At 36.0% G+C, this 18,316-nt stretch overlaps 2 protein-coding genes across 2 annotated transcripts; both read left to right on the plus strand.

The window, feature by feature from the left end:
• On the plus strand, positions 7,562 to 9,712 carry LOC109206025 (E3 ubiquitin-protein ligase RNF185-like). The gene is made up of 2 exons (XM_019368793.1): positions 7,562 to 7,764; positions 8,709 to 9,712. The coding sequence occupies exon 2, from the start codon at positions 8,752 to 8,754 to the stop codon at positions 9,412 to 9,414; it is 663 nt and encodes a 220-aa protein (XP_019224338.1). The 5' UTR covers positions 7,562 to 7,764; positions 8,709 to 8,751; the 3' UTR covers positions 9,415 to 9,712.
• Positions 15,995 to 18,230, plus strand: LOC109206031 (probable galacturonosyltransferase-like 2). The gene is made up of 2 exons (XM_019368798.1): positions 15,995 to 17,249; positions 17,467 to 18,230. The coding sequence occupies exon 1, from the start codon at positions 16,193 to 16,195 to the stop codon at positions 17,246 to 17,248; it is 1,056 nt and encodes a 351-aa protein (XP_019224343.1). The 5' UTR covers positions 15,995 to 16,192; the 3' UTR covers position 17,249; positions 17,467 to 18,230.

Here is an 18,316-nt window from a genome sequence, read left to right on the forward strand (position 1 = left end):
TTACTCCTTGTTGTGGCGTGCAACTCGATCCCACCCGACAATCATATTTCTCCCTTATTCCTCATGTTGCGGCGTGCAACCTGATCCCAACATATGTATATATCAACACTAATCACAAAGAATAAATACAAGGTGTTTCACAAGTTAACTCAATTTCCACAATTCTTTTACTACAATCTACACAATGGAATATCGCTACGATTATGAAACTTCACTCATGAGAACAAATCAGCGAGACCAACTAATGTGTAAGGCACCAATGAACCAATATAAGCCAACGGGGTAATAAAATGAAGCTACGAAACCAATAAAGCTCAACGGGAACATCATCAATTAACATGAAACAATTAAATAATTCAATAAAGAGAACAGCAGTTAACATAAAGCAATTAGACATGGAAATATTTATGATCAGGTAGCAATTAAGGAAGGAAAGCAAGATATAAGGGGAAACGGGAAAGGAAACGGGCTAAACAAGTAATTTGGTGGCGCATAGGTACTCGTCACCACACATATACGCCACACGCATGATATTTCACATAGCAAGCAACTCGGGGATCCCTAGTCCCTCAAGTCAAGGTTAGACCAAACACTTACCTCAAGCCAACAGACAATTCAACACTCAACCACCGCTTTAACTCTCGATTCCACCAGCAATTCACTCGTATCTAGCCATAATAAATTTAATAACAGCAATAAATGCTAATTAAACCAATTCTAATGCATGAATATGCATTTCCCAATGTTTTCCCCCAAAAAGTCAAAATCCGACCCCGACCCGCTTGGTCAAAACTCGAGGTTCAGACCAAGACCCGATTACCCATTCACCCCCGAGCCCGGATATGCAATTGGTTTTTGGAATCCGACCTCAATTAGTGGTCTAAGTCCCCAAATTTTGAAATTTCTAAATTCCACCCAAGAACACCCAATTCCCATGAAAATCCTTAAATTTTGTGATGAAATCTTGCAAAAAGATGAGATAGATTGAAAGAGTTGAGTTAGAAATCACTTACCTACGATTTGGAGAAGTTTGGGTCTTTGGAAAATTGCCTAGGGAGGTTTAGGGTTCGAGAGATTTGAAAAATGGGTGAAAATCCCGTCTACGTTATGATTTACACAGTCGCAGATATCGCATTTGCGATAACATGTTCGCAAATGCGAACTCGCAAATGCGACCAAAGCATCGTAAATGCGAAGCTTGGCCTGAGCTGCTGCCTTCGCAAATGCGAACTATTGTTCGCAAATGCGGTGACTGTTGGAGTCGCGATTGCGACGACGAGCTTCACAAATGCGAAGGTCCCCCTCCCTGCCCTCTGACCGCAAATGCAATGAAACTTCGCAAATGCGATGCTCGCATTTGCGAGCCATACTTCGCGAATGCGAAGTCTGCAGACCTGCAACCATACCAGCAAATTCGTTAAGTCTCAAAACACTCCGTAGCCTATCCAAAACTCACTCGAGCCCTCGGGGCTCCAAACCAAACATGCACACAAGTCTTAAAACATCATATGAACTTGCTCGCGCGATCAAATCGCCAAAATAACATCTAGAACTATGAATCCAACACCAAAACTCGTGAATTTTTCCAAGATAGTTCAAAATTTCTAACTTTTCAACCAAAGGTCTGAATCACGTCAAATCACCTCCGTTTTTACCAAATTTCACAGATAGGGTCTAAATACCATAACGGACCTATACCGGGCTCCAGAACCAAAATACGGGCCCGATTTCGACAAGATCAAATCTTTTTAAATATTCAAAAACCATCACATTTTCAGTTAAATAATTTTCTTCAAAAATTTATTTCTCGGGCTTGGGACCTCGAAATTCGATTCCTGGCATACGCCCAAGTCCCATATTTTACTACGGACCCTACGGGACCGGCGAAATACGGGTCCCGGTCTGTTTACCCAAAATATTGACTGAAGTCAACTTAATTCCATTTTAAAGGCAAAAATTTAGCATTTTTCTCAAATTTTCACATAAAGGCTTTCCGGATATACGTCCGGACTGCGCACGCAAATCGAGAAGAGATAAAAGGAGGTTTTCAATTCCTCGGAACACATATTTGACTTCTAAAATAAGAGATGACCTTTTGGGTCATCACAGGCCTATTTAAGGGATTCACGACGAAGATTCAAAGGTGGCCGACCAGCAACTGATGCTCATTAATGACTTGGGGAACTGTACCGACGGGACGTTTCAGTCACTTACGTCACGAGGAACATGTCGAAGTACAAAATCGAAGGCTCAATTCGTTTCTTCTCATTAACACACCAAGAAACGAGAGGACTATCTGTATACGGTTAAAATCGGACCTACCCGATTCTACTATTTGATAGAGATCAGGGAGTTACATCAAAGGTCAGCCCCGCAGTGGATCAGATCGAAGCATGAGGATAAGGTACCGAGTTCGAGGATCGAGGTGCCTATCGAGATCGAGGCCAGTAGCGATCGAGACCAAATAGGGCAGATTTCGAGCAAAGCGCAATAACAGAAAAGCAAGATATCAGTATCTGGTTGAAGATCATGGCGAAAATCTCGGAACAAATCAAATCAAGGGCGGTTGTTTTGGGTAATCATGGGATTTACTTCCGTAATTAGAATTGTACCATATATAGGATTTCTCTACTATATAAAGAGGGTTCTAATCATTTTGTAAGCACCTTACATTCACACATATCAAAGCAACACAATACTTTCTGTCTAGCTTATATTCTTGTTCATCAGTTTGCTTATTTCTTAACTAATCGGGTACCGATCAGTTCGAGGGCACTCAAGCTCGAGGACTGAATTACATTTCAACACTGGTTTGCTTTATCTCATTGTTAATTTCTACTACTAATCTTTACATTTATCAATTGGTATTAGGTGAAATCACGTGTCCTTAAAACCACATTATAAGTTTAATTGTTATGGGTAAACATAATTATTGCTAAGTTATTGTAAGAAATGAACACAATGAAGTCCTGCCTTTTTATCTTTCAGAGTAAATAGTTACTGAGTACCTTTGGTTGAGCTCGTCTTTTCAGACTGAAAATTTTCAATGTTTTGAAAGTTTGATGGGTCGGTGCTGGACCATATTACTGTTAACAATAATGAGACCATTCGGTAAAGTTTGTTGACAGAAAATGTATGTAATTACCAAAAAAAAACTAAAAGTTGTACGTAATTACATCTATAGTGTAATTTTCTTTTAACATTGGCAGTGATTATTATAACTTAAATACCAAGCGAAAACATAGATCTAGTCATTTCACAAGATTTAGCAGGAAACTCATGTTTTGTATTCTGTTATCTTCTCATGATTAACAAGAAACTAAAAGATGGGAAGTTTCTAATTTGCGACTGCCAAGCATTTAGAGGAAAGAAGGATCAAATAAAGACCTTAATAATTTCTGAGTTGTGTCCAAAATTCACGTTAGTCATTGTTCAACTTGTTCATTCCATGTGATTTAGCCAAAGTGTGTGTGTGCAGAGTATTCCATCAATTTCGTCCTTAAGCAGAATGTGAGGTATGAGGAAAGAGCGACGCAACTTCCACCAAATAAACCTGTGCTGGAATACTAGTGTCACTGTCAATTGTATGCCGGGGAATGAGAGACGTATAATATAACGACATATGTATATAGTTGCTCTGTAATGGAAATGACAGACTTTTGCTGGAATTTTGCTGGCAGGAATTACTTGGTTACCAGTTATGCCATACACGTACACGCCATAAAAAATATAAAGTATTACTAGTATTCAGACTTTCTAAGTTTAACACTGATATATTAAAACATCTTAACAGTTTCAATAATCAAGCCCAACGCTTAATAGCGCTAGCATAAATAGCTAATACTCTATCCAGTATCCACCGCCAAGTCAATCTGCTCTTCTTCCAAAAAATTTATTGTCTATAACTATGGCCTAAAACTTTAACAATGACAAATAAGAAATAGCCAAAATTTTATTGAATTCCACTTACCGATCTTAAACCTACTCTCCTTAGTCCTAACAGTATTTCATAAAGTATATTCTTGAAAAAAGAACTACCAGAATTTTAATTTGGTTTGGTGTTGGATATTAAAATTTAAAGAAAATACCTACATACATTAGAGCTTCTAAATAGGTAAAAGTTGCACGGGGCGTCCTATTTGGTCGCCCCCATTTAACCTATACCCATTTTTTAAAAAAGTTTTAACTTGTACCTACTTTTTAAACAACTTCGGTCCCCTTTCTCCTCCTCCTTCTCCTCCTTCGTTTTCTTCTTTCTTCTGCTGCTGTTGGTGCTGCTTTGAAACTTCAGTTCATGGGATGATTGTCATAAGTATGTTTATCAGATTATTTAAAAATAAATTATAAATAATTACATAAGTTAGTAGACAATAATTTGTGAATATTTCCACGTACGGGAAGTTTAAGGTCACACTTAATGATTCTTTTCATGATAATTCTGTTCTTTTCACGTTTATTTGTTTCCAAATTTTTACAATTTAGATACTGTTGGCAATCTGATTATTTTATAGTAGTCTGATTATAACAAAACTAATGAATCCAAGACAAAAAAATTTCAGCTTATTTCGTGCTGAAGTTTTTACAAATGAACTAAATAACTTCAGCATCTTCTGCTGAAGTTTTTGAACAAGCTTTATGACAAAACTAATGAATCCAGGACAAAAAAAAAACTTCAGCTTATTTAGTGCTGAAGTTTTTACAAATGAACTAAATAACTTTAGCATCTTCTGCTGAAGTTTTTGAAAAAGCTTATCCAGGACAAAAAAACTTCAGCTTATTTAGTGCTGAATTTTTTATAAATGAACTAAATAACTTCAGCATCTTCTGCTGAAGTTTTTGAAAAAGCTTAATGACAAAACTAATGAATCCAGGACAAAAAAACTTCAGCTTATTTAGTGCAATTACAAACAAAAACTTCAGCAAATAGAGAACAAAACTTCAGCTACTATGCTTAAGTTCAGCAACTACAAACAACAACTTCAGCAAATAGAGAACAAAACGTCAGCTACTATGCTTAAGTTCAGTAATTACAAACAAAAACTTCAGCATACTTGATTCAGCACACTTGCTACTTCAGGCCCGTCTACTAGAATGCTGAAGTTTTGCGTGATTGCCTTTGCTACTTCAGCCCCGTATGCTGAAGTTACGCGAAAAAGTGGGTATGCTTGCAATTTTTTTTTGCAAAGCGGGCACAAGTTAAAACGTGATCCAAAAAGCGGGTATAGATGCAAATGCCCCTCTAAATAGTCGCCTTTAACTGTAGTAAGCCCTATCAGAGCTTTTCTACTTACCCCCATCGTTTTTACTTTTTATCATGTTTGGTCAAAAATCCAAAAATTATTTATTTTGATAAGTACTTTTATCAAAATAACTATTTAGCAAAATACCTTTAGAGAGTAACCTCTTGTGTTTGATCAATTTGTTAGAAAGGTATTTTTTCTGTATTTGGTAAATTTTGATTGTGTTTGACCAAATCTTTTTAAAAGTGCTTAAGTTGTCAAATTAAAACAAAAAGAATACATTATCAACGTTCATTTTATAACAGTACTATTTACACGTAGAAATGATTATAAATATTAGTAATATTAAAGATCACGGGTTCGAGCCGTGGAAACAGTCTCTTGCAGAAATGCAAGTAAGACTGCGTACAATATAGTTTTGTGGTTCGGCCCTTTTCCAGACCCCGCGCATAGCGAGAGCTTAGTGCACTGAGCTTTCCTTTTAGTAATATTAAAGTTAATTATGTTTTATAACATAAAATAAAACATAATCAATATATCCTAAGAGTAAGAGCCAAGAAGAGAGTAATAAGAGAAGAAACTGTAAAAAAAGAAAAGGAAAAGAAAAGGGGGTTCTTGTTACAGTTGCGAGACATATAAGTTAAATGAATGAGGAGTAATTTGGTAGATGTAAATATTTGATAAGGATGATTTTAATTTGGCAAAAAAGATATTTCTCTTATTGTGTTGGTGCTACTACCAAAAAGTACTTTTTGCTAAAACACCTCAAAACTCAATAAAAAAAATACTTTTAATCAAAAGAAAAAGTAGTATGGTAACAGTTAAGACCATAGACATTGGAAAAATGATAATGTATACCTACTGTAAAAATAATATCTGAAATATGTACAACTTTTGTATACAAAAAAAATATTCAAATTACATATATATTTTTTGCTATCAAATATAAATAGTTTATAGCGCAGGCTAGAAGTGATAATAGCCCGTAGATATTGAGAAGCCAAAATTTCACGGTATAGCCAGTTTTCGGACTGGTCAATCAAAAATAGCTAGCGTTTACCAAGTCAATGAAAAATAGCCACCGTTTTGCTGCAATAGAGACCGGTCCAGCATAATATACTGGAGTTTCGGTGCACTTGTGTATGAACTTCAGCATATTATGCTGGACCGGTATACTTTGCTGGCTCCAGTATAATATACTAGAGACTGGAGCACTGGTGCTCCAAACTCCAGTATATTATACTGGACCATTATACTTGCTGGAACTTATAGGCATGATATCTAACAAGTTCAAACATACTGATTTTAAAGAAGATTACTGACTTTAGAAATAAACCAATTCTGCGGATGTTAACAACATTATTACTGATTTTAGACTTCGCGGGAGAATCGAATTTAAACGATTGCTCCTATAGACATGAATTCTAAGCGTTATTGATTTTAAAACGGTTATGTAGGTGCAAGAATCCTATGAGCATGGTATCTAAGATGCAATTGATTATTTTTTAACCTATGGATTGTTTGCCTAATGACATATGTATGTGCAGAAGTGCAGGAAACTTATAATCCTGATTTCTATACATAGAAGTGCAGAGACTTATAGACATGATTTCTAATGAAATGCATAGCTTATAGACAGGATTTCTAATGCAGTAATGAAACAACTTATAGGCAGGGTTTCTAATGCAGTAATGAAACAACTTATAGGCAAGATTTCTATATGTAGATGCATAAACTTATAGGCAGGATTTCTATATGTGGATGCATAAACTTATAGGCAGGATTTCTATATGTGGATGCATAAGCAAAAAAAAGGTTGTGATTGCAGAAATAAATACCTAAAGCATGATGTCTACCCACATGCATAACATGAGTGACCCTCCCCTTTTCACTATACACCCCCAATAGTTATTACAAATTATTACAACCCGAATGAATCAAGAAAAATAAAAATAAAAGAAAAANATGCTGGAGTTCTAGTGTATTTATGCTGGAACTCCATCATATTATGCTGGAGTTCCAGCATACTATCCTAGAACTCCAGTATAATATGTTGGAGTTCAAGTATACTTATGCTGGAACTCCAGCATAATATACTGGAGTATTTTCCGGCTTTTGAATAGTGTTTTCGCTCAGATTTATCTTTACATAAAAAGTGGCTAAATTTCGATTACTTTTAAAATTGAGCTAGTTTTGAACGACCAGTCGTAAATCTGACTATTTTTAAAAATCACCCTATTGAGAATGATGAAAATAATGGGCTTTATGGGCCTAAGGTCCTACATCCCCGTTACACAACAGCCCAATAAAACGGCAATGATGGTTGCCAGTTGACCGTCTCCAGGTATAACTGAAATTAGAGACGAAATAAGTTAGAACTTTTGGGAGAGAGGGTGAAAAGCCCTAGAATCATCTTTGTTGGGATCAGTACTTGTTCAATACTAATTGAAGGGCTCGAATTACCACTTTTTTATCTTCGATCCATTAATTGCCTCCGAATCCCCCTTGCTTTTCTTCAGAAACGGTACGTTGATAAATCGTCGGTATCTTCCTTTAATATTATGCAATTTGCATGTCATGTGATTTCTTCTGATCTAATCTGCTTTTACTGTAAATCGAGAACCCTTTCTTCTTTTTTGATAGAAATATTTATTATTAGTCAGAATCAGGATGGTGGATATTGTAGCTTTTACCCTTGTTGTTACATTCTATGTTATTGAGGCGTTAAAAAGCAAATAGTTGACAAGTATTGTAATGAATTGAGCACGAATTTAGTGGAATTGTAATAGAAGAATGATATAGCCAATTTCAACTAGTTTGAGATTGAGACGTAGTTATTGTTGTGTTGTTGTGACGTAGGGTTTGATCAGATTTGAGGTTTTTGTTTTATTGGGGGTTTCATCTTTATATTCCGCGCGTAGTTTTCCTTTGAGAAAGATGTTTGACATAGGCAAATCAGTTAGATCTGGCATATTAGGATGGGGCTCTTTCATGCTTTGAAATGTTTGGTATAGCACAAAATATTTATCATTAGAGTAATTTTCTGCCTAAAATGTTGTATCTTGGGTTATATCACTGTGTACTGTTCGGTTGGGCAGAGTATGCTGCAATATGACAATGGTACAATGTGGAAGGTAGGATTTGAAGATAGTATATTTTCGATATTTGCAGTACTAAAGGTTGACAACTGTCTAGGTTTTAGTTTAAGCAAATCATACTGTGTCGGAATTAAGATGTTTTTCATATGAAATAATGTGATGGTAAGTTGTTTTCCCCTTTGTTGTAGAAAATATTTTAATTGCGATAGATAATTTTAAACTATCCAATTTAATCAAGTTCTAGTGAAACTATTTTCTATCCAACCGAACAAACTTCTTGAGGTGTACTTGAATGAACATTATTTGGTATTCTTCTTAACATCTGCCAATCATTCTTTTTGGCGAAGCCCTTAATACTTGTAATTGACAGGTTAAGGTTTTGAACATCCGGAATACAGATATATCTGAGTGAGATGCAGGACTCAACTACCAGGGCATTTGAAAGCTCTTCTTCTTCCTCTGGGGATGGGAGCAATGATGCTGGTGATTTTGAATGCAATATCTGTTTTGAATTGGCGCAAGATCCCATTGTGACACTCTGTGGTCACCTGTACTGTTGGCCATGCCTTTATAGATGGCTACATCTTCACTCACAATCCCATGAATGCCCTGTTTGTAAGGCCCTTATTCAGGAGGAGAAATTAGTTCCTCTTTATGGCAGAGGAAGGACTTCTACTGATCCCAGATCGAAACCAATCCCAGGCCTTGAAATTCCTAACAGGCCTGCAGGACAACGACCTGAAACGGCTCCTCAACCTCAATCAAATAATATTCCTAATCTTGGATTTGGTCATATGGGAGGATTTTTTCCAACAGCAACTGCAAGATTTGGTAACTTTACAATGTCGGCTGGTTTTGGTGGATTGTTCCCTTCATTACTCAGCTTCCAGTTTCATGGATTCCCTGGCCCGGCAGCGTATCCTACCACATCAAATTACCCATTTGGATATACTCCTGCATATCATGGGCCACATGTTCGTAATGCTCAAGACACAACCCAAGTACAGGCAGATGGCAATATTAAGTTTATGTTCTTACTTGTTGGTTTTCTTGTGCTCATTTATTTGTTGGGTTAACAAATGGACTCAGTCCATGCCTGATGCTAACTGTGGCCGTCAGATTTTGTGCATGTGGATATGTCAATTTAGCACTCTATATGAAGTTTCTACTCAAATACAACTTTGGTGATATGTAGATGCTGAGCACTTTGTTAATTTCAAGTAACCAGTTTATCTTTCTGTGAAATGTGTGTATATTTTGAATTCGCAAGGTGCTTCTAGCATGTTTTCCCCCTCCCCCTTGTAAGAATACCAATGAGACATGCTTATGTTGGCAGTTGATGATCTTCAGTTATGTGCTTATTAGTTGGCTGGTTTTCTTCTTTTGTTTTTGAAGTTTGGCCTGTTCATGCTAGCTAGCCAAGCATAGCTACCTTATAGTTAACATTGGAATTCTGCTGGAGGTGTACTGTGATTCGTCATTATTAGTGGAAGATCATTCAACAATCCCACTTTACCCGAAAGAAAAAAGAGGATTTATAGTGCATAGTGGAATAGACGATGTGGCTTCTTGTGTTTTGCGTTGAGTTTGATTGTAGTCACATTGTCTTTGAAAGATGATAAAATGGCCTTTGTAATGAGCTGCTTCTTCTTTAATAATAGTCGCCTCCTATCTGAAGGTACTACCTTCAGTCTAATCTGGTTATAGAAGTCGGGACTATTTTTAGATATTTCCAGGAGTTGAGATATTTTTCACCAAAAGAGAAGCACGTTCTTTCACTCAAACCCTATTATTGGTACTGTTAGAGTTGAAATTTAATTGCAAAAGCAACACCAAAGCATTATCATTTATCACCATACCCTATTTCGCGCTGTTATATTACCATATGCCACTTATTTTTCCGCAAATTAGAAATAATGTAAAAGAGTTTTCTAAATAAACCCTTCGCTTCGGTGTTTTGCCCAGTTGGTTTGGACTTTGGAGGGTTGCCCAAGTCATCTGTATGACCTGGGATCGAATCCACCCTTAATGCTTTCTGGGTTGAGTCTGTTGCACAGGGCTTGCCTAGTGCGGTTTACATCCTCTGTGTGATTTGCAGGCTATTACACAAGGGCAGGTTTACCCAGTGCGCACAAGTGCTCACCCAAAGGTAAAAGCTGTGGCAGAGTTTGTAGCGGCTGCCGGTTTCCCCTCTTACCAAAAATAAAATTGAACAATATTTTGGTGTGAATTATCTTCTTTTTGTTGTATCAAACCCAGCAAGCTGCTTAATTATCTTGTTGCTTCTCCATTTTTCTTTAGCTCGCAGTTGATCTTCATTTTTTTTTCTTCATGAGTTAACACGACGTGGTTAAACTAGAGTTGCTCTTTTAGCGAAAAGATCTTAACATATACATGTCCCTTGGGTTACGATTGTGCTGCGTTGCGTGGAGACAAGGCTACCATGCCCTGATCTCTTGCTGTCGGCAATGAGCCAATGCTCTAATTAACGACACTAAACTTACCCACATAAATTTACCATCCTTATAAATTGATCACTATCGGATGTTTTACGCACATCTATCTAATTAATATATGGAAATATCTATATCTGATATCTTTGATGTGACAAATATCACTTAATTATGGTTAAGAAGTAAAAAGTTTTACTTAAATTATTTTTTACTATTAAATTTACTTAATTAGTTTTGATGTAAACACTGATTGACAGTAAGAATTTTGCATATACTTTGTATCAAAATTTCTATATTTTCCTCAAATTTCTGACCTCTACTTCTTCAAAACATTTGTGAGCCCAAAGTTCTTTTCTTGACAGAAAAAGGATTGCACAAAGAAGGAAGTTTATGGACAAAATACAGATTTCTTTCCTCTAACGAGATATATTTTACGACGTGACTCGTGAGAATCAATAGACCCTCGTCATAAATTGCTCCAATTAATGGAAGGAATCCTGATAATGACGAACTACTTGATGGATAAGCAGTTAGACAGGTGGATACAATAGTCCCCGTCCATTCTGTTAGAAGATTTAAAAGCTTAAAAGCATGAGCATGTGAAAGAGCACATGGGAATCGATCATTTATTCATCTTTTAGTGTCCAATTTAATTAATGAAGCAACTTTTATATAACCATATTGATTATATCATATGCGTTCACTATACGGCTATACCTTAATTCAGTACTAGCAACACGGATCTACATCAACTTAAGCCAATGGTTCTTAATTAAGTTCCCTAATTATTAATGACAGAGTACTCTTCTATTACTAATCTTTCCTCATGTATCCTGGCCGATAACAAATTTCTCATTCTTTTATTGCTTTACTCTTATACTTTACTTAGGTACTTGTTAGTTTTATCAATAAAAAATCAGAAAGCAATTTCTCAGCTTACCGCAATTAAAGGCAAGCATTATATTTTAGAATCATAAATAAATAGCAGTAAATCTCAGTAGTGGATCACAATGGGATCACTAAGGAAGAGAAGTTCCTATTAAGAGTTACTTTTTGCTACTAGTACGTAGTTTCCAGTTCCCTTGTAACATGATCTTTCCCTGGGGTGTCAACGAAAACCAATTAAACCAATCCAACCATATCATACCGAACCGATTTTAGGTTTCTTTTAATAAAACCGTAAGTCTTTATATAAATTTATAGTCGTACCGATAATTATGGTAGGTTTTTTATTTTAAATAAACCGAAAAATACCGAACCGTACCGAATAAATTTACATGTAAAAATATATTTATATATTAAGTTTAAAAATACAAAAACATTAAATTTTCCTTGTGTTTTGGACTTATGAAAACAATTATAAGACAAAAAGTAATAAACTCAAAATCATAATTCTCAAAACCTATTATGCTACTCCCATTGAAACTAAATTATTTCCAGCATATTAATCAAGGTATTGTAGCGATTATGAGTAGCAAACTACAATGTATTGATTATGTTTTCTTATTTATCCTTTTTGAATATTTAATCTTCTATAGACTTTATTCTTGAGTCTCAATCCCAACTTGGTTAATATCTTTCCACTCGAGTGATTTATATTTTTTTAATATTAATTTGTTAATTTCTTTTACATTATTGTAGAGTAGTTGATGGATCTATACTCTAGCCATCTTTCATATTTTCTTAATTGATCACCCTTTAAAATATAAAAATGTCTAGAGAGTTTTGCTAAGTCCTATAAAAGTACGTATGTTATTCCATTCTACTTCTACTAGTGACTTTTACATGACATATCAAAAAAAAAATACCGAAAATTAACCGAACCGTACCGATACCGAAAAGAAACTGATATGATTGGAACGGTTTCGAAAAGTCCAATTTAGGTTATACATAATAGGAGAAACCGAAAAATCGATATGATACAACATTTACAATATAACCGTCCGAACCGAACCATTGGCACCCCTATCTTTCCCTATTGCAATCGACCCTCCATATGGCTACTCTTCGCCCATATGTATTTGATATGCAAACTTACAAATAGTGCCGTCTTAGGTGAGAAAAGTAAATGGAGGGAACAAATAAAAACAAGAAATAGGTCGATGATAGATTTTTTGAAAGGGAAATGGTATCACACGTAGGTCCATCTGCATTTACACCTGTTGGGAATTTCAGGAGGGATTTGACTAATACTTTTTATTTATTTAATTGATTTGACTAATACTTCAATAGCTAAAGAAAGGAGTAGGTTTCCAAATTAAATGGCCTGTCGATATAGAAATTGCACAACAGTACAAGTCCAATGGAAACCTTTAGCTAACGTTTGTAATTCGTTTCATTGAGAGTTATTCTCCTTTAGGACTTTCTACCAACCAGCTAAAGAGCAGTATAACTAAGAAGTAAATGACATTTTCATCTGCAACATTTTTTATTTGGACATATAAATGGCCTGAACTGACGCCTGACGGTGTAGATGTTAACCCTGACGGTGGTATCTGCTTAACCCAAAATTTTAGGAAGAAGTGGGCCTCTTGGCCCCCACCCCCCACAAAAAGGCACGGGACCCGTCGGCACTTTCATCACCCAAGCTCCCCTATAGTCTAATCAAATGTAAGTATGTTACTACGTCGGTATCCTTTTTTAGTGGGCGTTTGGACATAAGAATTGTAAAATTCCAAAAAATAGTGTAATTATTTTTCAAGTGAAAATAATATTTGAAAATTGGAGTTGTGTTTGGACATGAATATAATCTTGGGTTATTTTTTAAGTTTTGTGAGTGAACTGAGTGAAAAAACTTTTTGGAGTTTTTTAAATGTCGAAAAATTCTAAAATTCATTTTCAAGTAAAAATTGGGAATTTTATGGCCAATCATTGATTTCGAAAAAAAATAAAAATTTTCGAAAAAAAAATGAAAAAATTCTTATATCCAAACGGGCTCTTAGTTTCTTTCCAAACGAAAGAAAAGTTGATCTAAACTCTAAAATAGTACATATTTTCTAGTTTTATTTTATTTGATGATGTTTGCCTAGACAATATACCTACGAAAAAGAAAGGCAGAATAGGCTAAATGGCACCTGTACTTCACCCACTTTGTTATGCCGGTCCCCAAAGTTAGACATTTGCCAATTGAACACTTATACTCATTCAAAACGTGAATAATAAATGCTTATCCAACGTGGCTTATCCTATGTGTCATATGTGGCTTCAGTGCGTGATTCACACGCTTGTAAGGGGCGTGAAGACATTTAAAAAAGCCTTAAAGGTAACAAATTAGCCTATTTAACAACCATCTTCTTCTTTCTACCTTATTCTCCATTGTTGAACATTATAGAAGCTAAATTTAGCAAATTCGATGCCTTCTTCTTTCTTTGTTAGCTTCAACAGTGAAAAAATAGAATTTTATTTTCTTGTGATTCTTCGTTGCCCATCAATATGCTTCTGTGTTAGTTCGTTGAGGCTAACTCCGACCATTATTGTTGATGACGTCCTGTAGAGGATTCTGAACCTGGAGTAATCATTGATACTTTGAGATTTTTCAAAGACTTCTTTAACTAAGGAATAGAATGCTTCTTCTGAGAAATCCAATTCTCTTGGAACTTCTATTGGATCGAATCTTCCGTTGAAGTGAGTGACTGTAATGACACTTAGGGATGGAACCCTAATATCTTCCTCTGCGAACAAAGGGATAGATGACCTTATAGTGATACATAAGGTTCTTATTCGAGTGACTTCCCAGAGTCTTTTGATAGAATCTACCATTTTTGGAGGAAAATTCTCCAAGTGTTTAAAAGAATCAAACACAATAATTTGTTTAACCATACCCAATAAAAACATTGAATAGGCTAAAACTGGATTTACTTCTGGTAGTAATATCACTTTAACCTGACTCTTGAAGTAGGTTGGATAGGATCCCTTGAGCTGCTGCTCGCCTTCTTTCCATTCAAAAATGGCCTGTACTGCTTCACTGCGTCTTTCTTTTGTGAAATTGAATGCTTTTGGCATTTCTTCTTTCTTCTTAATTGAAGCATAAAGCTGTTGTCGATCAACTGCTAGTTTCCGTTGAGTAGGAATAATTGGTTCCGGCGGTATCGCTGGTGCCTTGATTTTAGCTATCTGCTGAAATTCTGCGTAAGCCTTCTTGGCTCCTTCCAAGGTTGCGAAGCTTTTGTGGATTGCTCCACTTTGATCATTGGTGTAATCTGTGACCAATCTTGGTAGATTCCTTTTCTAGGTGTGTTAAAAAGAACATACCAGTTTTTTTCTCTCTGTAGGGGAGATTCACCATATTTGTTGATTGAGCTTCTTGTTCAACCATATTGGCCCATGAGACCTTTTCTTCTGCTGAAGATGCTGATACTTCGTTTGTTCCCGAAGTTGCTGAAGCTGATTTTTCTTCTAAAACCTGCTTGTCTTTTTGTGGTTTTGGGTCCACCACGCTTTGCTGTTGCACTTCTGATGAAGGCTTGATGAATTGCTTCATTGTGTTCAAAGCTATTTGAAGTTCTGAAAGCTTTGCTTTCTTTAATGCCAGCTCCTTCTGCTGCTGTTTAACTTGTTCTTCTTGGTGTGTGACTTGGAGCCTACGTGATCTTCTAATTATTGACGTGGCGTCCTACGTGTATGCGATTGTCATACACGCACTGGAAGCCACGTTGGATAAGCGTTTATTATTCACGTTTTGAATGAGTATAAGTGTTCAGTTGGCAAATGTCTAACTTTGGGGACCGGCATGACAAAGTGGGTGAAGTACAGGTGCCATTTAGGCTATTCTGCCAAAAAGAAAATGTTTGAAACTTAGTCTAAATGTAATACTCCATCCGTTTCAGTTTATGTGAACCTATTTCCTTTTTGGTCCGTTCCGAAAAGAATGACCCCTTTCTAAATTTGGTAACAGTTTAGCTTAAACTTACAATTCTACCCTTAATGAAAAGCTTTTATAACCACACAAATACTCTGACTTCTTTTTAACTTATTTAGGACCACAAATTCTAAAAGTCTTCATTTTTTCTTAAGTTCCGTGCCCAGTCAAACAGGTTAGCATAAATTGGTACAGAGGGAGTAATATTTGTGTGGCTAATAAAATAATATTATTAAAAGTAAAATAAAAAGTTCAAAATAAATTATTTTTCAATATATAAAGGTGTCAACCTTATTTTACAAAGAATAAAGAGTATCATGTAAACTAAAACAGAAGGAGTATCATCTTCTTACTATTCCTACGATATTTAGGAAATCAGATTACCTTTTCTTTGACTGTTTGACTTCAATCTTTTTGAATGTTTCCTAAATAAATATCTTAAAAGTTTTCCGCACTTTCTGAATATACAAATAAAGCAGAAGTTCTGTCTGATACGTATAAGTAGGAAATTTGTGTGCCTATGATTGTTTGTCTGTCTCCATAATGCCAAAACTTGGGAGTTCCAGGGCCAGGTTTCTGCTTTCGCTATTGTTGATCTTCTTCTCCTTATTTATACAAAATGTCGCTACTGCTACAAGCAAGAATAATTCCAATCTTAATTTTAAAGAAGCCCCAAAATTCTACAATTCCCCTTCTTGTTCTGCCATTAATTCTTTAAAAAATGCAGTACATGTAGCTATGACCCTTGATATAGCTTACCTCAGAGGATCTATGGCTGCGATTCTTTCGGTTCTTCAACACTCTTCTTGCCCAGAAAATATCATTTTCCACTTCGTGTCCTCTTCTTCTGCTGAAACCACACACTTGAACTTTACAATTGCTAAATCTTTCCCTTATCTTCACTTCACAATTTATCCAATCCAAGATATTGCAGCCGTTGCAGGACTAATTTCCACTTCAATCCGTTCTGCTTTAGACTGTCCTTTAAATTACGCTCGCAATTATCTTGCTGATCTACTTCCTCAATACCTTCACAAAGTCGTTTATCTTGATTCTGATCTTGTTCTAGTTGACGACATTGCTAAATTAGCAGCAACACCTCTAATAGAGGACTCTGTTTTAGCAGCACCTGAATATTGCAATGCCAATTTCACTACTTACTTCACGCCCACGTTTTGGTCTAACCCTTCACTTTCCTTAACTTTCGCTAACCAAAACCGAAAACCTTGTTATTTTAATACAGGGGTTATGGTTATTGATCTTGATAGATGGAGAGCAGGGGATTATACTACAAAGATTGTGGAGTGGATGGAGTTGCAAAAGAGAATGAGGATTTATGAATTGGGTTCTTTACCGCCTTTTCTGCTTGTTTTTGCTGGAAATATAGCACCTGTAGATCATAGGTGGAACCAACATGGTCTAGGCGGAGATAATTTTCGTGGACTCTGCCGAGATTTGCACCCTGGTCCGGTTAGCCTGTTGCATTGGAGTGGAAAGGGGAAGCCTTGGGTTCGACTCGATTCGAACCGCCCTTGTCCCCTGGATGCCCTCTGGGCACCTTATGATCTGCTGCAAACACCTTATACTCTTGAATCTTAAGGTACTTTACTCAATCCAATAACGCCGCGCTTATTTGAATTGTCTGATCATCTTATTCAATAGTCTAAACTGTATTAGAAAGAATACATATTTATTTACTTAATTATATCTTCAGTAGTGACAGGCTTTTGCAGTTTATGTAATTAACCTGATAATTGCATCTAGTGATCTTTCTTATGTTCTTGAAGTGCCCTAATAGGCTTCTATTATGGTTTCAGGTGTCTTAGAAATTGCAGTAAATTAAAAGAGATTGAGAGTAGAGATCTTTGTCCTGAGATCCTCCTCGATTACATTATGTACAGTATTTGTCTCTCTTCACAGAGACCTCGAAAGGGCTAAGGTGAGGGGCAGTCCGATGCACTAAGTTTTCGCTATGTGCGGGGTCCGGGGAAGGCTCGGACCACGAGGGCTAAGGTGAGGGTTGTTATTATATTCTAGTAGATTACAATATACAGTTGTTAAGAATTCTACACTGGCACTTAGCTAGAGGACTATTTTTGAATGTAAGAGATGAAAACATATACTGCTACTATTTGCAGTTAAGTTTACAATAGAATGAAAAAAGAGGCAGGTTTCTCACACCTTTCATTGGAACTGAATCAAGGAGCATTAAGACAACTAAACGATAAAAAGACCAAGATAATTCAAATTGTGCTTGCAGTAGCAATTTCAAATTTTAATACTGATAATGTGTGATTCTTGAAGTTTTGTTCTAAAACTTATATAATGCTTAGCTTAAAGTGGCATCTGATTTGAGCTCTGCTTAAAAACTTAGCTTGAGTTCTCATACATTTCCATGCAGCTCCGGTTATGCTTAATTTTTATATCTTGCTTTTTGTTTTTAGTGGAGATTTGGGTTAATTACCACAGGGATATAACGTACTACTATTAGCAAATGTTTCTAGATTTGAGCCTTCTCATCCTTTTAGTTATTTCTAAACAATATAAGATAAAGCGGAAAACAAACAGGCTACCATTTGTACTTGTTCATCCAAATGTTATATCCAGTTTTTTTCTTCTAAGCTGTTGTTTAATTTGCCGCATATCTTTTCCCTTTTTCCTTTTCGT

The sequence above is a fragment of the Nicotiana attenuata genome, chromosome 2 (genome assembly GCF_001879085.1).
Source record: "Nicotiana attenuata strain UT chromosome 2, NIATTr2, whole genome shotgun sequence".
NCBI lineage: Eukaryota > Viridiplantae > Streptophyta > Magnoliopsida > Solanales > Solanaceae > Nicotiana > Nicotiana attenuata.